At 41.4% G+C, this 22,485-nt stretch overlaps 1 protein-coding gene across 2 annotated transcripts in view; it reads right to left on the bottom strand.

Moving 5' to 3' along the window:
• Positions 1-22,485, bottom strand: part of ascc3 (activating signal cointegrator 1 complex subunit 3) — a 210,634-nt gene that overhangs the window by 106,389 nt on the left and 81,760 nt on the right. For both annotated transcript variants that reach the window (XM_075464657.1, XM_075464658.1), the window contains 2 exons: positions 22,020-22,160; positions 10,835-10,999 (listed from right to left, as the gene is read on the bottom strand). In XM_075464657.1, the coding sequence (XP_075320772.1) occupies positions 10,835-10,999; positions 22,020-22,160 (306 nt within the window). The remainder of the gene's footprint in view (positions 1-10,834; positions 11,000-22,019; positions 22,161-22,485) is intronic.

Raw genomic sequence — 22,485 nt, 5'->3', positions numbered from 1 at the left:
TTGCGCATCAGTAGCAGCCTCCAGAACGCCTTCAGCACATCAATTACGGGAGTCTGTCAGGTGTGGCAATAATTAGACAAAGACCAAAGGAGTGGTACGGATGGCCCCCATCATTTTGGGTTGGGGTGGACTACAAGTTCTAACACAAAGACAATAAGGAAACACATGGCTTGAAAATAGAGCCTCACGAGGCAGAGAAGGAATAATACTGGAAGAGCATATGGGAGAAAGTGGCATCACATAGCACCGATGCTACATGGCTAGCAGATCTGAGAGCTGACCACAGCAATCTCCCAGAGCAACAAGAAGAGATCCTCAAAGTGGCATACATCCAAAAAAGGGCCTTAAGTATGGAGTGTTGGATTCTACCAGCTCCTGACATGATACACCCCTACTGGCTATAAAAAAATAGGGCCACTTTAACAGGGAGTATGTGTGCTCTGCTGTACTGCTGCATTGCTGTACACACACACACACACACACACACACACACACACACACACACCCCCACACACACACACACACACACACACACAACCAAAGTATTCCATCACTTATGAAATTGATCATAAAAAAATACTTGATTTATCCCAAACATTAACATATGTTAAATCTCCTACTGTTGGCATCTTGAGGAAGCTTTTCATGTCTCATCTATGAACGAGTCACTTTTTCTCTTGATTTGAAGCAACACACACAAACTTCATTTGAAAGGATTCAACAAACATTGTTTTCCATAAAGTGTTGAGGGTATTCTCATTCAGTGAGCTACAGCCTTTAAAACATTTTGCTCCTCCTCACACCTCTGATATGCGTTGGCTGTCATCGCCCATCTGGGCCAAAGATCCAAAGATCAAGGCAACAAAATGAAAACCACAAATCTATGTGCATTCATTGTCAGAAAGAGAGGAGGGCTGTTCTCTTTTCTTTTTTCCAACACAAACAGTTAGATATGGTCTTCAGTGGCATGAACGCTTGCCACAGATGAGTGGAGCTCGTGGTCTGAATGTCTGATGTAATGAAATGGAAAATTTTGGGGTCACAAGATATGCAAATTGAATGTGCACCAGATCGAATCTAAACTAAGTGGAAAAGTAACCCCGGCAATGTCATTACAATGTCATGACTGTTAAGATCAGCTTGGGCTTGAAAACCAGACATTTCTGGAAAACAAATTTTGTGATTAAATTGGGGTTTGAAAAATGGTGCCATTTATCTGAAAGGAAACACACGTATGCATCACTTTCCAAGTGAAAGTGGAAGAGCATACATTGATCAGAAGCTCCTGTGCCATCCACTGCAAAGCCAACCAATAAGCAAAAACAACAATGAAAAAGTACTGTCCAACCCCTGAGATGCATGGATACAATGTGTAGCAGCTGTAAGGTTCAGTCCAGTTCTACAGTGGCCCCCTGAAGACTGACAGCACGGGCAGCCTACGAGCACACAGACAGTCAACAGGCCTCAAACCTCTGGGGGTGTTAAGATGTAGAAAGAGTCCAGTCAGCCCTTCTTCAGTAATATCAGCTAAACCTGCAGATAAACGGGCTGTGAACTGTGTAAACAGCGGCCACATGTCCTGGTCACTTTTCAATTACCTTGCAGTTAACCTCACCAGAAAGGTCTCTGTTGCCGGGCAGCACAGCGGCCCATCCCTGCCCCTCTGTTTCACTCCCAGCTTTTCTGTGGCCAGAGTCCTTTAGCATACATATGTTGTCCACATATTTTTACCATAAATCAAAACAATGAGCTGCTATACGCACTACAGTGACAGCCGGGTTTCACGCTTTCACAAAAAGTTCATCTTATGACTCAACAGGTTTGCAATCTGCTCAACTAATGCCAGCCAAGCAAAGGCACATTCACACTTTTTAGATGGATTCCTTCTATATCCTCATTCATCTTTTCTAAAAGGCACCTAGCCTTCTAATGTCTGCTTTTTCAGCTTGAGATCAAAGCTGCTGCGTTACTGCAGAATCTTTATTTACTTATTTTTTCCAACTTTCATGGTGTTAATGAGATGTTGCTGCTACTGATGGTGTGCAGGTCAGCTGGGGGGAAGTATTAACACTGACAACTGCTATGAATAACCGGAAATGGATAGCAATGGTTGCTCTGGTCTTATTGCCAGTGCCATTTGCAATGGGAATTCTGATTTATCCTCACTCTTTTTCATTGTTCTATTGTGAGTGCTTAAGAAAAACTCAGTTATAAGGTATATCTCACCCAAAGCGTATTCATTCCTATTTATTTAGGTTAATCTTAAACTATTAGCACAAATTCTGTGATGTTAAGTTAAACAATTTGAAAGCCTTTTATTAATCATGGGCAGAGTGAGTCATATCATCCAAGGCCAAGGACGGACGGAGGATTTGCACTTCTATATAAAGGATCAACTCAGGAACAAATGGAATTCAAAGCCATGATGGACGATGGAGTCAGCGATGGGTTAGCATTTCTGCACACTTCTCAGTTTCCCTCCACAGACTGATATGTGACAGCAGTTCCTCCAAATGGGATTTTGGAGGAACTGCTCACTATATGCCTGTCTATATTCAAATAATCATTAAAATATGCATAATATCCAGGTTGGCTCCTGCATAAACACATGCCAGTCAACATCATGGGAAATCTTTTTTTCTCCTCGAACCAGAGCCAGTGGGACTGATTCATACCGTCTATGAAGTCGTTAGGGACCTGCTTCAGTTCCAACTTTTTTTCTTCAACCACTTGAGAGAAAGTTTTTTCAAACCTGTCCAGCATCCCAGTAACAACTCATTGAACAGTTTGTAATGATATGGCTGTTTAGGATCACAGTTAGCTTGGGAGCTCCTATCAGAACTGCAGCAAACAGCATTCTCACACTTTCAGATGAGGGTGTTTATTATGGAGGGCTGAAAGTGTCAGAATCTCAAATAAATACAAAAATAAAGAAATGGTTAAATAAATGAGTTTGTATGATAACTACTAAAATGAATAAAATATAACATGTTCAGTATTTTCATTCTGTTATTGCTATTTTCGTCCCAGGTTAAAAAGACCGAGTGTACGAACCCTTTGCGAGTTAACTGGGATTGCATCGGTGTAGTCTGAGTTCATCTCAGGAACGACAGATGAAATGTTCCCCATTCTCACTACTTTTTTATCCCCGGTCCATGAAAAAGGGTTCAATTCAAATCCCTTAGTGTAGTGGGTGTAAAAAAAAAAAAAAGATTAATGGAAAAGTTTAGTTCCTTTTTATATGTTTGTCCTTTCTTTAATATTTCCTGTTTGCGTAATACTGGATAATTTGGCAGTTTGAGGAAATGGAACTGCAGACACAACTCTTCTATTAGGTAGTATTCAAAAAGAGACATTTACATGAAATTGTAAAGTCACAGATACGTTAATTCAAGTACTTTAATCAATTCCTGCACCCTTAAGGTCAGCGTAGTGAGTGAAATATAGCATTTATGTTATCAAGTAGAGAGTAGAAAACACTCATATTTCTGATACAAGTACTTTAGTACAGAGATATATTCAAAACACATTACATCAGCGTATGGTTATATAGAAACGCAGGCAAGTAAAAGAAAAAGAAATAGTTGACCTTTTCTTTACATCTTTGAACAGACAAACAGTAGATCATTTCCAAGAAGACGGTTTACATAAAGAAAGGTGGGATACGTGAATTCAATTCAATTAAAAAATACTTCATTTATCCCAGAGGGAAATTAAATGTTGATGTAACTCAATTAAATCAAGGAGTTATTATAGTTGCTGATGGCTGTGGGCAGGAATGATTTCCTGTAGCGGTCCGTTTTGCATCCAAACTGAAGAAGCCTTTGACTGAAGAGACTCTGTTTTCTGATAACAGTCTCATGGAGAGGATGTCCAGGGTTGTCCATAATTCTCTTGATTTTATGCAAAATCCTTCTTTGCATTATTGTCTCCAGAGGTTCCACAGTCGTCCCCAGAACAGAACCAGCCTTCCTTATCAGGTTGTTGAGTCTTTTTAGGTCCCTGCTTCTGATGCTGCTGCCCCAACAGATGACGCAAGAGGAAATCACGCTCTCAACAACAAACTTGTAGAATATCTGCAACATCTTGCTGCAAACCTTGAAGGACCTTAGCTTCCTCAAGAAGTACAGTCTGCTCTGTCCTTTCTTGTAGATGGCTTCACTGTTGTGTCTCCAGTCCAGTCTGCTGTCCACATGAACACCAAGGTATTTATATTCCTCAACCACCTCCACTTCTTCTACCATGATGGAAACAGGGTTTGATCTGACCCTGTTTCTCCTGAAATCTACAATCATCTCCTTTGTTTTGTTAACATTCAAGATGAGATGATTGTTCCCACACCATGCCACAAAGCGGTCCACCAGCTCTCTGTACTCAGCTTCTTGTCCATCTCTGATACACCCGACAACTGCAGAGTCATCTGAATATTTCTGTAGATGACAGGAGTCTGACTTGTACTGGAAGTCTGAAGTGTACAGAGTGAAAAGGAATGGTGAGAGTACAGTCCCCTGTGGTGCTCCTGTGCTGCTGATCACCTGGTTAGACACAATTCTTCAGTCTGACAAACTGTGGTCTGTTTGTCAGGTAGTCATTAATCCAGGTGATTGTTGAGGCCTCCACCTGAGTCTTCTGGAGTTTCAGACGAAGCAGATCAGGCTGAATTGTGTTAAATGCACTGGAGAAATCAAAGAACATGATCCTCACAGTGCTGCCTGCTTTGTCCAGATGACAGTGGGTTTGTTGAAGCAGGTGTATGATAGCGTCTTCAACTCCAACTCCATGGCGATAAGCAAACTGCAGGGGGTCCTGATATGTGCTGGTTTGCTTACACAGGTGGGTCAACAGGAGTCTCTCCAGGACCTTCATGATGTGGGATGTCAGGGCAACAGGTCTGTAGTCATTGATGTCTGAAGGGTGAGTTTTCTTTGGTACCGGAACCAGACAGGATGTCTTCCACAACAGTGGTACCTTCTCTTGGGTCAAGCTAAGGTTGAAAAGGTGTTGCAGAATCCCACAGAGCTGCTCTGCACAGGCCTTCAGGACTCGGGGGCTGACACCATCTGGACCTGCAGCCTTGTTCCGGTTCAGTCTTTCCAACTGCCTCTTCACCTGACTTCTAGAAAGAGAATAGGGGGAGGGGGAGGCAAAGGGGACAGCAGCATCTCCTGATTGGGTTGAAGACAAACTAGTGGAAGCAGAAGAATCCATGACTGAGGTGGAGGTGGAGATGTTACAGGAAAGCTGTGGGTCAGAGGAGGGTGGGATGTCTCTTTGGCTGGGAACAGGAGGGGAGGATGGTGAGCTTGTTCCTGAACTGAACCTGTTGAAGAATGTGTTCAGCTCATTTGCTCTGTCCAGACTTCCATCCATCCGATCCTCCCTCTGCTTGAGGCCTGTGATCTTCTTCATTCCTGACCACACATCTCTGATATTGTTCCTCTGCAGTTTACTCTCAAGCTTCTTTCTATACACCTCCTTGCTCTCTCTGATCTTGACTTTGAGCTGCTTCTGTATACTCCTCAGTAACTCCCTGTCTCGCTCCCTAAAGGCTCTTTTTTTCTTGTTCAATAGTTCCTTTAGCTCACTGGTGATCCAGGGTTTGTTATTAGGGAAGCATCTCACCGTTCCGGTGGGGATGGTGTTGTCCACACAGAAGTTTATATAGTCAGTCACACACTCAGTCATGGCATTAATGTCCTCTCCATGTGGCTTACAAAGAGAAATCCAATCGGTTGCATCAAAACAACCCTGTAAGGCTTCTTCAGCTTCCTGTGACCACTTTCTAACAGTCCTTTTTGTGACAGGTAGTCTCTGGACAAGGGGTTCATATGCTGAACAGAGAAAAACAAGGTTGTGATCTGATTTACCCAGGGGAGGTCTTGATTTGGAAATGTATGAATCCTTGACATTTGTGTAAAACAAATCCAATGTCTTGTTTTCTCTGGTAGAGCAGCTGACAAACTGTTGAAAAGTTGGCAGTATAGCAGAGAGTGAGGCATGATTAAAATCACCAGATATTGCCACAAAAGAATTGGGGTGTTGTATCTGTATCTTAGCAACACCGGAACTGATGACATCACATGCAGTGTGTCGGCAACAGCTGAGGGTGGAATGTAAACAGCCACCAAAACAACACTGGTGAACTCTCTTGGCAAATAATATGGCCGAAAACTTACTGCCAATAGTTCAATGTCAGGACTGCAGAGACGACTCTTCACAGTAACATGTCCTGGGTGACACCATCTGTTGTTGACAAGCACTGTCAATCCACCCCCTTTCCTTTTCCTGCTACTCTTTAAATCTCGATCTGCTCGTACAGTCAGGAAGCCTGGCAGTGAGACGGTGGAGTCGGGGATATGATCCTGCAGCCATGTCTCAGTAAAACACATTATGCTACATTCCCGATATTCTTGCTGAGTCCTTGTCAAGGCTAGAAGTTCATCCAACTTGTTAGCTAACGATCTTACATTGCCCATGATGATGGATGGCAGAGATGGTTTGAACTTCTTCTTTCTTTCTCTCCTCTTTGCTCCTGCTCTGCATCCACGACGCCTCCTTTTCAATTCCAGTGGGATTTCTGGCTTCAATTGTCGAATTATTTCTGCTTTTCCAATGTTAATCAGCTGCTCCCTGTTGTAAACCACCCTGTTGCTATGGTTATGCATCATAACAAAAGAGCAAAATATATAAAAGTATTGGGAAAAATCAATCCAGCTGCACAGCATCCAAGGCAGGAAGAAACAGTTGTCCAAAAAATGCAATTTCTTCCAAGAAAAAACAGGAATGAAATTTAGAAAAAAGAAAAAATCTCAATGTGAGGTACAGAGCTACTCCAACGAGCTGCCACCCTCAGCGGCGCATTCTAGAATTTCATGAGTCCACATTCAAAAATATGGTTTTCAATAATTCAGTCAACTAAAAAAAAAAACATTGGAAGTTAACCCTTGGCGTTAGAAGCAAGCACTGCCCCCGGCAGCATAAATAACTGTTTGTAGGCGTTTGGAATAATTGTCTACCCGTCTCTAACATATGCTTTCATAAATCTTTCAAAACTTTTCTACGTACTCATAAAATGTGGAGGATTTTCTTTCACATATTGCCTATTAAATACCCTCAATTTTCACTGGACTGAAATCTGGATTGAACTGGACCATTTTATATCCTTTAAACTGTTTTAATCCTAAGAAATCAATCTCTCAAAACTAGACTGATATTAATCATAGAAATAGCATCGTATTATGCCTTGCTCCTCCAAACAAATACTTCTTCTAAGATCTGAACTCTAACACTAATGACAGCGATCTACAGTAGGAGCCTTAAAGGTGACACCCTGTACTCTGCCCTTCTTAAATAATATGCCAATTTCCTGAGGTTTTATTGAGATGTATGAAACAGGCTTTGGTCAAAGCACCTGTTGGTTTAAGCACAGGGGCTCTGGGCTCAGCACTGCAGAACAGCTGTCTGGCAACAGTCTGTTCTGAGGGATGGAGACTCAGCGAGTGCTCAACCCCGACAACACTAGTGTACGTACATACGTCTGTTGTGTGATTTATTGCAGTAGCTGCAGACGTAATGAAGCTCTTCATTGAGTTATACCAACAATCCCCCAGCGCTCTATACAGATCCCTCTATTGATCCCAGAGGGAAATAGTTTAACAGTGTAGCTGTAAGCTAGCAGCAGATGCTAGCAAACAATGCTTTCTCATCAACAGTAATGGACCAAGCCGGAGATGTACACAGCGTGACTCGTAATAATGCATGTGTGTAATTACTGCATTAAAGAACGGAAAAAGGGATTTTTCCACATCATAATTAATTGATTTTTGAGCAATTCCTCAATGCATTTGCCAGTGAAGAGAAGACTTTTTATTTTGATTAAACATCCAATTCTGGGACAGATGGCCTCACATTATCTTTTCAGCAACTCTTTCATCCATCCATTTTCTATACCCTCTTAATCCGTTGGTCGGCTCGCGGGGCTGGAGCCTTTCCCAGCTGTCATCTCCAATACTACCACAAGGCGATGCGAGGGAATGGCTGTGGATGTGGAGGAGCAACTGAGGAAGGATATGGGCGTGAGATGGGGGTGAGTGCTTTTCCCTCCAATTTGACGAGTGGACTAATATGGTGGATGTGGCACAACTGTGTGTTTTCATCAGGATGGTTTTTGAAGACATGAGCACCAAGGAAGAGCTGCTCACCATTAAAAGGACACACCAGAGGTGAGGATATTTTCAATGCCTTCATGGGATTTGTTAGAGAGACAAAACTGCCGCTCTTCAAGCTGATTTCCATCACAACTGATGGGGCGCCTGCCATGTTGGGCCACACCAGTGGGTTCATTGCACTGTGCAAAGAAAGTGAATCTTTCCCGGATTTCCTGAATCATCATTGTATAATTCACCAGCAAGCGTTGTGTGGAAAGATTTCAAATATGAAAGAAGTGATGGATACTGTGATGAAGATTGTGTGTTCAGTTGGTGCCAGGAGTCTGCAGAGAAGGCTTTTCCGTGCTCACTTGGAGGAGAATGATGCTTCACACAGATGTTAGGTGGTTCAGCAGAGGTAAACTTTTGGCCAGATTTAGGGAGCTGCTGCCTGAAATCAAGGACTTCCTGAGGCTTTCAAAACATGTGGATTACCATACAAAGCTAGAGGACCATCAGTGGCTTTTAGATTTATCCTTCCTCCCTTATCTCACTGGCGAGCTCAATGAATTAAATTCAGAGCTGCAGGGTAAAGATGTTGTCAACATGATCAGTTCAGTGAACACGTTTAAAAGCTACAGCTGATGTCCAGCAGGCTGCAGCTGGTAACCTGCGCTACTTCCCTCACATGCAACCAGAACTACAACGTCAAGGTAAAGGTGTGACACAGCATGATAGTGCACGTTATGAGGAGCATGTTCAGAGCATCTCGTCAGAGTTTGAGAGGCGTTTTACTGACTTTGCATCCATCGAGCCTGTAGCCAGCTACATGTGTTATCCATTTGGTGCAAGAATTGATGTTGGTGACATTGTCGCCAAAGTCGAATCTCTTTTCGACCTGGAAAGCTCAGCTCTGGAGGATGAGATTCTGACATTGAGATCAAAGCCAGATCAACATCCGCTCAACCTGGAGACTGTACCTTCACATTTGATTTTGGCACTATTTCTGTTGTCTGTCCATACTTCTGAGAGTCTGGTAGAGGTGTTGGAGTATGTAATGCTGATATTCTCATGGTGTCTTCATGAGCACTCCAAGCTCAACTATCATATTTTCCCATGACCTCACATTTCCCATGATGATTAGGGATGGGAATTGATAACATTTTTACGATTCCAATTCCATTTTCGATTCTGCTTAACGATTCGGGTCTTTATCGGTTCCCTTATCGATTCTCATTTGGAGAAAAAGGACAACAAACTGGTCGATTAGCATCAACTTTGTTTAGTTTAGAAGTAACACGAGTCATGACCTTACAAACCCAACAACGGTGAGGTCCACATTGGTCTATCATGGCCTGGGTAATTGAACTCTTCCCTGCTCTGGTGAAAGGAGAAGCTGGAGGTAGACGTGAACTGGGGGTAGTACCACCAGCCTCTGGCTCTGAGCCAGTCAGGCTCTGTCTCTCATGATTTCATCTAAATGTAATGCCTGAGAAGGCATTCATTTAACCTTAACCGTTACTAACAGCAGGTTTTACAATGAGGCAAATGGCGCTAACATGATAGGCAGTGTTAGTTAGTTAGTTAGTTAGTTAGTTAGTTAGTTAGTTACCTGCAGTGTTAGCCGAGGACATGCTAACGTTTCTAACGTTGCTGGGTTCAGATTCACCGACGTTAGTCCGGAGCAGATCGAAAACGCGACATTCATTCATAGTTATTGCATGTTGGTAGTATTTCCTCCCTTTGGTGAAATATTCACTTTGCAAGTTGCCCTGTTGTCGTCTTTTTTAGGGATGTGTAATCAAACTTTTATAGCGTTTGTACCGCTTGGGTGCCATGTTTACTGTTGACTGCTGGCTGCACTGGACTCGCCACGCAACGTTGCGTGGTGACGTCATTCGCGCCCACTGGAATCGATAAGGGAATCGTTTGCAAAATCGCCAAACGATTCCAAGGAATTGAAACACTGGGAACCGGTTCTCAACAAGAACCGGTTTTCGATTCCCATCCCTAATGATGATCCAGGGAAAAGATGATTGAACTTTCCTCCATCTATTTTTCTGTATTGCTCCCTCCTGACTCAGAGATTTGGGGGCTTTTTTCATGCATTAGAAGCTCAATGAGCTATTCTTGTTTTAAAAAATGTTCCCATTGGCAAGGTAACTCATCATAACAGATGCTAGAGAACACATCATTATAAAATCACAAGAAAATACCCACAATGTGAGCTGCATCAACGCATTCTTAAATAAATTAACATTAAAGTATCATAATATCAATGTATTCACTTTCTAGGATTTCAACAATCCAGGAGCAAGTAAGCCTCTCACCACCTCCAGTTCTAAAGCTCTGGCAACACATGAAAAGCATCTTCTGGACATTTATACATATAAATGCAATCACAATCATGAGAAACATTCTTACTGGATACTGTTGAGTGAACATTTCGATCAAAAGAAAATGTTGAAATCTAAAAAAAACAGCAAACCCGAATGGATAGCTTTAAAAACATTTTAAAAATGCACTTCAGCTTCATGCATGTATGATTGATGCAGTTCCAACAGAGACTAAGGCACCAACTCAAAATATCTAAGGAGAGAAAGAGTTAGCTGCTGGTAGTAACAGAATATAAAGGCTTACAATATAATAAATGTTTAGTAGAGGAGCAGACAGGAAGTAGCACTAACCTGTCGGATGGTCCTGGCCACCAGGCTCTCCAGCACTGGTCCTCGATCTTCATGCAGAAGGTGAACTTCATCTAAGATCAGGAGACGCACAATCTGGGAAAGAGCCACATCTCCAACACTCTTCCTGGTCACAACATCCCACTTTTCTGGAGTTGTCACTAACATCTGAAAACAAGTATGAATACAGTGAGCTTACATCATTCTTATCCTACCAAATCAAGCCATAATTGTTGGAATTTTGTTCAGTTAAGGGATTGTTAGATTATCTCTAATCACAGTGTGTATTTTCAGTTTGAAAGCAGGATTTCTTGTTTACACGCTCAGATATTATACTGCGCTCACTCAGAACTCTGGCCACACTTATAGTCCCTGTTTGTGTGCAAATATGTTCTGCTTCACCTCAAGGCTAAACTCAGATACACTTTTGCTTGTACAAACCTCCATGTTGTAGTTTAAGCTCTTCTCCCTGCACTATGCTCGATGACACTGAAGTTACTGCCTCCTCGTGATTGTGGCTTTTGTATTCAATACTATAATGTATCATGAAAATACATGCAAAATTAATAGTACTGCACTTTGTAACTCTGGCATGGTTCACCCTACAAATAAGTGACTGCCGGCAGGCTAGCAAGCACCTAGATGCCAGCTTACATTCATGTTGCAACATAAATGTGATTAATGTGATGCCAACAATCACATTTATGGAAATATGGTATGGCACTCTGTGAGCATTTCTGTAGCAAAGGTATCATTATTTAGGAAAATGATTAACTTTTCTAGTCAGACTGGATGTTAGCAGGAAGCACATGGCTTCAGAGGGGACCCTTTCTCTGACAATAAAAAGCTCAGCCATTTTACCCGTCTTTAGCCACACCAAATTCTTTCAGATCTGAAAGGACAATTCCTGATCCAGGTAAACTGGATCAATCATTTCCCACTTTGGGCCACATTCCACAAGGTCCCTCTGACATAAAATTGCTTGATAAAATTGCTCACTGTGTGTGAAGATTTTCTAAATGCCTGTCAGTGATAAAATCTATCTTATAAGACTAACAACAAGCCCTTGAAGATAACCGATTCATTTAACGGCAACCTGATTACATCAGGGATGACTACCAACTCTTCTGCCATGCATTGAAAAAAGAGGATGTTTCTCAGTCTGGTTTAACTGCTGCCATGAAGGTTAAGCAAGGGCGAAATGAGTCGCCCCAGCAGTACCACCTCCTCAAAGCATATTTTGGTTCTCACAACGAACCAGGGATGGAAGAAGACCTCAATTTCAAATCACTGTTCTTCCAAAATCTCCATCCTGCTACAAGTCATCACTTTGGAGTCATGGCTAACCCTCGCACATCACGATTCAGCAATCGAATGAGCTGCGTGAGCATTTCAGAAGAGGAAGAGTCAGAAAACACAGGCAAAACCCAGTGTTGCAATGGCCCAGAACACTGGATCCTTGGTCACAGAGTTAGAGGGGTGCAAGGTGGCAAGCCACAATCCCAACGGTCTAGGGAAGGCCCCCGACGTAAGTACTGCAAACCCTCATGGCCCAGCCGTGAACCAACTCACTCCCATGCAGAATCCCACAGTTCTCAAATTCTCACAGAGGTAGGTCTCATGTCCAAACCGACATGACAAACAGACGAAACTCGAAACAGCAACTGCAATTATAGACATCGGTCTGACTATAAACTGTCACACACCGTGTGGTCACAACAAGCACCAGATCAGAAGTCAACTGAGATGAGCAGGGCTGTTGACAGGCATCTCAGAAGCTCAGCCGCTGTCTGGTGAAATAAGTACTGTTGCCAGCCTCAGTCAGGATGACTTTGATAGCCTCAAAAGACTGCCGTTAAAAATGGAGAAAAAAGAGAAAAAACTAAAACATGAGCTCCTTGCAATGGCTAACCGTGCTAACAAAGACTTAGAAATGCAAGCCTGTTCCTGGTGGTATGACCATACGCTCCAACCAACACCCTATGAGCACTAAGTAGCAAACCTTTAACCATAGCTAGCTCCTAAATGAAGCAAAGAGGCCTAGACTTTAAAATATTACTTATCTAACCTCGATTAAACTACTCCATAGTATTATGATGCGGCAAAATTGAATCAATGACAACTTGGTGTTGAAAATTGCAAAGTTCAGTCTATCATCATCTGGTATCACACCCCGACTTACCTTATTTCACCCACATGACAGCTACATGTGGGAGAAACTGCTCCGCTACTAAATTAGAAGCAAATTAGTGGTGAGCTACTCACAATGGCCTTCCCCATGGTTTCTTTTAGTCAGGAGTATCGCTCATTACTACAGTTCATGTCGCATCTATCAATGGTTCCAGAAACGAGCTTCAGAGTGGAGTTCTGTTCAGGACTGTCGCATGTTTCATGTTTCTGTCCGTACAATGTCGCTGGACTATGCTCACACTCATGTCTGACCTACCAAGATATACCAGGTTCCTAAATCGATGTAATGATGGAACGTACCTAGGACATTTCCATTTGAAACCTTTAGATATGAACATTATCTTTAGCTATTGGACATTTTTCACATGGGTTAAATAGCTTAACCAAATATAGTTTTTCGTAACCTTCTTGAAGGGTCTATCAAACACCATGCTCGGACAAACTGGAGTTTTCCATCTGGACATGGGGAAGATCCAGCTTCCTCGTGTCCAGATCCAAACCGAGTGGGGGAATGTAGCGAACTCAAGTGGGGATTTCATGTGGAATCTAATCTTTGGAAGGCCCCATCAACATTCTGTGCAGTAATGTTAATTCAAAGACACAGATAGAGACAGACACTATCCTCTATTTACAACAACCTTTGTCCTTCGGAGATGATTTGAGGGACTCTCTCTCACCAGACCTGTCCCGTAACTTATCCGGAGGACATTAAAATAACAGCTAACAAAAAACTTCCTGTGCACAAACAAATTAACCTTTTATGTGAAAATGGGGGGAGAATTCAGACAAACTGTTTCTTCCGCCTTAAATGTAAATCAAAGTGACATCTGTCTGCCTTTTATCTAGCAAGACAAGAAACAGACCTCTCACACCTCTACCAACATTTTTCTTCAGATTCACTCTCAGTTGGATTTTTAAAACTGTGCTAAATGTGTTTTATACCTGTGTACAGGTTCTTCAAGGCTTTCGGTCATATCACAAAATGCATTTTTATACCTTTTTCACGATCGTACCTGGTATGAGGAAGAAATCATTATTTAGGAAAATGACTAACTTTTCTATGGAGCCACATTGCTACCTAGTGGTCTGCAGCACCGAGTAGTAAAACCTAAATTAATGAAGTAATCAGACATTGATATGAAGTAACTCAGGTGTTAACCAATGTTCCCTGTTGTTTCTTTTTGTGCTCCATTGTTAAATAGTTCTTTATTCATATGTCGTAACTTTACAGATATCCATCTGAATTGGAGAGGTATTTAAGATCCACACCCATAATCCATGTTATTTGAGTTCAGAGTATGTTGCTTACTTCATGTCTTTATTTTTAGGTCTTAATAAGGTGTGGTGTTTTCAGAATCCTCCGAACAATCGTGTGTTCAGACAAATGAATGGAGAAATGAGTTTCTCTAAGTGAGAGAAAATCAAACAAATTAAAACTTCCACTTTACATGCCCGGCCAAACGGTTTCAGGCATTTGATTTGCTGAAAGTTGAGCCTATGCCTGCTTCATGCCCCACCTCCACATATCAAACTCGGAAAATAGATAGAAGAAATCAGAAAAAGTAAGAAAGAAGAATGAAACAATGGAAAGATAAGCGTTTTTTTGTTTCCGTTTGTCCGTCATTTATACTCGTCTCCCTGTCTTTTGTTCTTCATCGAGAGAGACCCACTTGGATACCGCTGGCCATCGACCTGGTGTGTTCACAGCTGACTAACCGGGCTAAGGTCTGCCATCTTATTCTCCTTTTTGGACGCTAAGGTGCTGTAGAGAGAATTCACTATTAAAAATGATAAATGACTCCAAATTGTTCGCCTTTAACCATAAGTAGTGACTAAAACTAAGACCCAATTTGAGCAGTTCTGGTGCATATCTCCATTCTCCCACCCCTTTCCCAAACCATAAGGTGTTGCGCAGCGATGAAGAGATGCTGCAAAGAGTTCAACAGAGGCATGATCTTTAAAGTATGAAACTCTGTTGATAGTTTTAACTTTAACAGTTCACAACAAGCCTGTTCATTGGCAGTAGTTTATTGGAAATGACCATGTGCACATTTACAACATTAACAAAGAGGCAGTGTCCTGCTTGCTGCACAAAATATCCCCCCACTTATCTGACACTGTATAACCGAGGCTGGACAGCATAAAACATGACTCTGGCTTGCTCAATGGCACAATCCTTCCAGAATATGATGTCAGATTCATGGCTCATCAAAGCCAAATTGCCCATAGCTCTGCTCATTACAACACAGACAGAATCATCCAAATCACCCTAACGACTAACCATAATACCAGACGGAGAGCATTACTCACATTTTGTGTGCGACGGGTTTCGAAGATGTATGTAATATCAGCCTATAAAAATGATCATATCTTGCTCTGTGTCTGTGCGACACAACAAACAGTCAGCACGTCTGCTTTTGTTTTGGCACTCTTCTCAGACTAATTATATTCAACAGTATCAACATATTATCTGTATCAAATGTCAACAAACACCCTCCCAGCACATTGTTTAGTGTGTATAATTTCAGTGCTGTTTTATTCTCTTGTTTCAAGAAAAATACTACAATGCATAATTAATCGTGTGTGAACTGTTTGGCAGCCTGTCCGGGGATCTGCAAATTCCTATTAAACTCTTCCTATAAAAACAGTTCATTAAATCCCCTCTAGTTTGAATTTAAATCAATGTATCCAGCCATTAGAGACTGGCATACTCACAGAAAGGGAAGTGCCTGGTCCTAATTGGAGCTACTGTTTAATCTAAATGGAGGCTCTGGCAAATGAAGCACAGACCAAAGTGCTTTTTTAATTGCTTAGCAAATACACACAAGGAAAAGCAGAGAAAACATCCCATTGTTTTGGCTGAATAATGTTATTTAGCCTATTTATCAACTGATGGCAGCAAGACTGAAATCAATCCTCTGGATCCACTGATACTTACCGTTTCACAGAAGATATTTCAAGTTACTGTTACTTACAGGCAATGGGACACATAACTGGTTCAGAAACTTGAAAGCAGATAGCAATAGTAGTGTTTTTGAGATGATTTATCAAAGAAGTGCATTACTAAATCAAGAGGCCCAGTGAAACCTGCTTATGTTGAAATAAAGAGCATGTAGGTGGGTTTAACACGTCTGTGTTGGGGGTTTCTAAGTTATGTCAAAAGGTTTCAGATTGACTCCAAAATGGACTCCTAATTCTGAGCCTGCTATTATTACATTTACTAAATATTAAAAATAAAAACAATACAGTTAATATAGCATTTTAGATACAAAGACTGGACAACCAGACAACCGATGCCAAGAACTATCTACAAATAACTGTAAGCCCTGATGAAAAGTGTTGGATATTAGTTAGGTTTCATTTTAATCTCGTGTGCGAACCTTGAACCTTTCAGAAGTGTCATTTCATCAAACAGTCCCTGTGTGCAACCTCCTTACCACAAATACTATAGAAATCCTCGTGCTGTCATCACATCCTGCAAATGAAAAATTCCCCAGTCGAACGATGTTGCATGCTGGGAAAAGTTTGGGTTTTTTGATGTCCAGGGCAAAACTGAACCACATGACACAAATCAATTCCTTTAAAGTAACAGGATGAAAAGATGTAAAATTCTCTGAATATTGTTTGATACATTTCGTTTTTACAAAGTGACACACAACACATACTCAGGGAGGGATAACTTACTTTTTTCTAGATTTACAGCTGGCTTTGTATAAGATTTAGCTTTTTTTATAAGGTTGTAAACATGGCATTGGCTGAAGGCAGGAACTACATGGAAAAGATTTATTGTTAGTCTTCACCATACTTTACAATAGAAAAACACTTCTTAAGTTATGCGAGACATTTTTCATATTAAAGCCACTTCCTGGCAGGAATATAGATTAATGTCCGATATCCCATTGTTAATCCTACAGCCGAGACGTATTCAGCATATGGAGACAAGTGACATTTCCTACAGCATTTAAAGAGTTGCTGACTACCATATGATTAGTTCGATATGTATGGGGGGGATATTTAGATGTGGCATCTATCCAGATACATTACTCACAGATATTAGAATGTTAGCACTTTTTGTTACATTTGACCTAAAACCAATGATTGAATGTGTTTAATGGTTGAAAACTGGTGCTGTATTTTACCTCCAAGTTGTTGACTGAAGAAATATTTAGTCAACAATGTCCACTGATTATTTTAATCAACCATATGCTCATTGTTTTCTGTCAGCCTTCAGTGGAACAGTTAGTCATTAGATGGCTTATGGCACGACCACAGACCACCTGTCTTCCTTGTTAAGGAAATATTTTCAGTCAAACTGATAACAGTATGTTTTTGTCAACAGCCCAACAAAAATAGAGCTTAGAGCACATGAATTACTCTAACTAATATGGTTAAATGCCTTTCTTTCTGTCAGTCAGACAGGATAAAGCACCCACAGCAGTAGCAGCTGGCTTGGTCATGAGTTTCTTTCACATACTAACCACTCTTCACCGTTATCAGCAACTGTTTTACTTTGTTGGATGGAAAACGCATTCCATGTAACTCCAGAAACACTTGAGCTAGTGAATATCAAATAGAAAGAGAAAAGCCAAATGAAATAGCCCTTCAGAGAAAATAGCTAACTTTGGGTGCTATTAGTCATGTACACACATTCAGTCTCCTGAAGTCACCGACAGTTAGGCTAGGGGGGAGTTTGCTTTGACACTAGGAGGACATATGTCTTCATTTTGGGACTTTAGGGAAATGGATGATGGTAAGATAAGCATGGATGAGCACGAGGCACCTTACTAACCTTCAGCACTGAAAAACTTAATATTTGTTGTCAGGAGACCTCAGATTGCCTGAATTGATCGATTAGTAAAAGAGATTTTTTACAGTGTGACAATTCAATAATGATTTGAGCCGATTTGAGGTTGATTTTTACATTGTTTTCCTTTGAAATATCAATCACTCTGATTTATTTGGCGTCTTATTTCTTTTTGGTAAGTCCTTTTAGATGACTAAACCCCATGACTATGACCCCCCCTCTCCTTTCTGTCTTCTCAAACCCCAGCTGGTGGAGGCGGATGGCCACCCTTCCTGGTTCTGGTTCTGCCAGAGGTTTCTTCCTGTTCAAAGGGAGTCGTTTCTCTCCACAGTCACCTCAGGCACGCTCAGGACAGGAGATTGGACCGAAAAAAAAAAAAAAAAAAGTTTCAGTGCAATCTGTTGGTTTCCTTAGCTAGGAAATCGTTTTTGAATTGGCTTGGTTATCTAAGTGCCTTGAGATGACATTTGTTGTATTTGGCGCTATATAAATAAAAATGAATTGAATTGAATTGAATGATGTAGGCACAGGTGGCTGAAAACATGAACTGCCATTTCCATTTGTGTGGATGTGGCTTGGCCCTGAGGTGCATGCCTCACGTCCATCCTGTTCCACAGAACTCTCTGTGCCGCTGCTCCTTCTCTGATGTGACTAACCGATAGTCCACCAACTGTGGACAGAGAAGCAAAAGTCCCAGGATGCCGTCCACCCTCATACTGGCATCTACATGGCAGCATCTCTCCAAACCCTTTCTGTTTCCATGGCAACTATAGCAGCCATGGAGAGTGGGATGTGGGAGGATGAAGTAGGTGGAATGAAAATTGAGTGGGGAGGTTAGAGAAAGATATTTACTGGACTGCGATATGCTACAAGCCAACTGCTCGTCTGAAATGAGAGGCTCCTAAATGCAGCATGTATGATGTATGTGCACGTGTCCTTATATTTAGTCCCCACGAGGATACACTCACAATTAGATAAATATGAGCAAACATCACCACTGTGATAACTGCTCTTTTCTTCTGTGCAGTGGGTATTAAAGCGTGGGAGGGACAAAGAAACACAGAAAATGAGGTTTTGAACTAGCTGAAACGTCCAACAGGATCATAGAAGCATGTTCAGACAAACTATTGGCATACCAACTCAGACATTTTTGGCACACAATCCCATCATGCAGCTGAACAGAGTTGTGGCCCGTTTCTTCGGGGTTACACAAATTCAAAGAAGTCTGGCAATATGCTCGTTCATTCATTGATTATAAAAAGAACTATATAACACCAATTAACCTTGGCTCCCATCTACAAAAACACTTTGCAATGTGTTTGGGTAACCACTGACTACACACAATGCATTGGGAGAGATTCTGAGTCAAGCATTCCGATGAGTTGGATCCCCCGTCATTTCACACCACCTCTCACTGGCTGCCAATAAGCCCATTTAGATGAATGGTGCGATTAACTAAGTTAATGGAGCTTGTTAATATTGTTGGAAGCGCGAGGGAGGCTGCATGGACTTATGTGACCAAAAAGGTTAAAGAAACTATTCTTACTTCCTCGCAATTTGCCCACAAATTGATTGTACCTACAATAACAAGCAAAACAATTCAAACATGACAGAGCAGACAAATGACTCAATGCCTCTGCAACCTTCTGAGAAGAACGTAGTGCAGAAATCCCTTCATTTATTGGGCAGGAAAATAGACCTGGTCCTTTACATGTAGCATAGGACAAAAGTGCCCGTTGCCCCACATATGACTGAAATGAATTCCCAATTCAAGGCTATCCACTGGCTTCTGGAGCTACGGGACTTACAAATGACAATTAGGCAAACATAATAGTCTTGAATTGGATTATACAGATTTGAATTGAATCGACTTGAATGAACTTGCATGTAAAGTGGCTTGAGATGACCCGAGTTGGTGCATTCTAAATAAAACTGAACTGACTTGGTATAAACAATATATAGTGAAAAAGTCTGAGGTGATTTCATATTGCTCATTAGAAATATTCCTTCTTATTTGCCTGCATTTGTGTGAACAATGCGCTGTTCATTGCTGTTTATATTGGAATATTTTGCTTTTATTATCCAACTTGCCATTTATTTCCTCTTTATTAAGGGTTGTATAATGACTCCAAAAAAGACTGCAGGCTGAACTGAAGGTTGAACACATACGTGTGTACCACATCTCCCAATAATGCTTGAGCATTCGCTGATTTCCTGTCACCATGCACTGTGCATGTGGTTGAAGTCATGCCAGATCCCCGACTCTACTGTCAACATCAAAAGAAGATGATGAAAGGAATGGAGAGGACTTTGACGGGAAACAGACGATGACCAAGGTTAGATAGCAGCACATCCTGACACCTCTGACCTCTCAGAAATGTAGACGGAGCTTTGCACATAAGCACTTTGAGTAAATGTGCTGAAACGAACAGTCAAACGGAGGGATCAGAGAGAAAAAGGGAAGGAGAGAAAGTGGAGTGCTGCCGAGCTGCAGTACATTTGACTAATCATTTTCAGAGAAATCTTTTTGTATGAGCAGATTAAAAAGCAACCTTAAAACACCTTCAGATTAGCTGGAATTGGCCTCATTTCATACACAGTCTAAACCTAAACCTCTCCTTTTGTATTCCTAAGTCTCACAAGGCTTATAAACTTTAACTTTAAGGAGTGCAATCTTCCAAATTCCAACTCTTTTGGATTTAATAGATATGCATGTTTTCAGACTGGATCCAGTAACCTGCACTTCCATCTGAGCTGGAGCTGCCACACTCTCTATCTAAATAACTTGCAGTTTTCACCCCCTTTTCTTTCTCTTTCTATAACAAAGAGCAAAATGTCTGCACAGGACGAATTCACAAATGTTCTATAAGTAACTGACAAACGAGGCTCTGCTGCTGAAATACAGAGAGTTCTGGTAAGAATTCAACTAACTAAACGTGGAAAATATTATTTACAAACTGAATATGAGAAATGACACACTTTGATTGTTTATCTGGAAAAACAAAAAGATTCAAACAATAAGAAATGACAAACAGAACTACATTGCATGAGATTGTGTGGGATTCCATGACCGTTTCACTGCAGGATAACATATGACAGCAGAAACGTGACCAACTCCAGGGAAATCAGAAGGGGCTGGGTTCCGCTGAGAAAACATATCCAAGCATCAGCATCTGCAGTGGAATGCATGACCAGTAGTAAAGATCTTACATTTGTGTTAGTCTTAATCTTTAATGTTTTGATCCGTCCAGCCTCAGCTCGAGCCTTTCTGCCTGGAGCATTTTTCTGGTGACACTTATCATCCCTGGTGTATCATTAGCATCTACAGCCCCTCAATAGATCCTGTTAAAGAACAAATAAAGTAGCACATTACGGACAAACAAAGTGCTGAGATTACAAACCAAGGTCACCTTGAGCATCCAGATCATTTCAGATTGCAGATTTATAACGAAGGATCCGTCCCTTTAAAGGTTCTGATCAGTGGGTCTATAGTTTCGCTTCATTGATCCAGTTATTAGGTTTCCTAATTCCCGTAAAAAGTGATCAGTTCTCATGTTTCAATCACAGGGACTAAATAAGGTACCACGGGAATATCTCGCTCACCATGTAGCACCTACTTTCTTTCACCAGTCTGTCCCAGTTCTGCCTGAAGAATGTCCAGTTTCAAGCCATTTGTCTCTGGTTCATTCTGCTACAGCTGATCAACCCCAAGCATGAGAACAAACCAGTGAAGGCCAGAAAACTCCACAAAAACGGCCCTACCAAAAGGCTCCGGTCCAAAACTCAAAGGGAAAAAAGGGAGTAAGCCATGAGCTTGTAAGTCTATGTGCACAAACGATTAGCAGAGTTTTTCTCAATGGGCAAAGCTTAAGGATTTATTGAAGGTGCTTATCAAAATGAAATGTGCTCCAACAGATACCACAACCCAATCCACTTGGGGATCAAATAGAATGCTAGAAGGAACTTCTTGTAGGAGCTGAATTGAATTACATACTATCTTAATTATCCTTAAAAAAAAAAGGAGATTATTTTGCAGGTTAGAGTATCAACAACAGTTTTAAGTCAATAGGACAAAATCCTTATATGTTTTTCCTATAAAGAAGGTACAGAAAAGAGATGATAGAGAGATGAGTGGGTAAAGATTCACAGAATCTCAGAGTGTGTGTGTGTGTAAGAGCATGACAGTGTGTGTACCTGTGTTCGCAGGATCTCTCCTTTGGTCAGCTGCATGTCTCCAGTGAGTTCTTTAACGGCGATGCCTAATGGCTCCAGCCGCTTACTGAAGTAATTAGTCATCTCAGCTGCCAAGGCCTTCATTGGAGCCACATAAACTATCTGCAGAGAGGGAAAAAGAGAGGGGCGGGGAATGAATCCGGTAGCAAACAGAGAGCGCTAAGGTGACAAAGGTAGGGGTGTGGGGGACCTGAAAGGACACTGTGGTGATAAATGAGTGAGCAGAGGCAGGATCATTTGTTCCCTGGCAACCAGCACAAATCACAATTTATTGAGTAATATGCCAGCCACTTGCATGGGTAAAGTTTAATGGTGATCTATGAAAAGTGGCTACTGTCAGAGGCTGGCAGTGTGAAACAGGAAGTGTGTGTTTGTGTGTGTAAGCCTTGGTGACAGAACAAAGGCTTTTGGATGTGTAAATGAGTCA

The sequence above is a fragment of the Odontesthes bonariensis genome, chromosome 5 (genome assembly GCF_027942865.1).
Source record: "Odontesthes bonariensis isolate fOdoBon6 chromosome 5, fOdoBon6.hap1, whole genome shotgun sequence".
NCBI lineage: Eukaryota > Metazoa > Chordata > Actinopteri > Atheriniformes > Atherinopsidae > Odontesthes > Odontesthes bonariensis.
The sequence above is the reverse complement of the archived record's forward strand: the minus strand, read 5'-3'. Positions and strand labels throughout refer to the sequence as shown.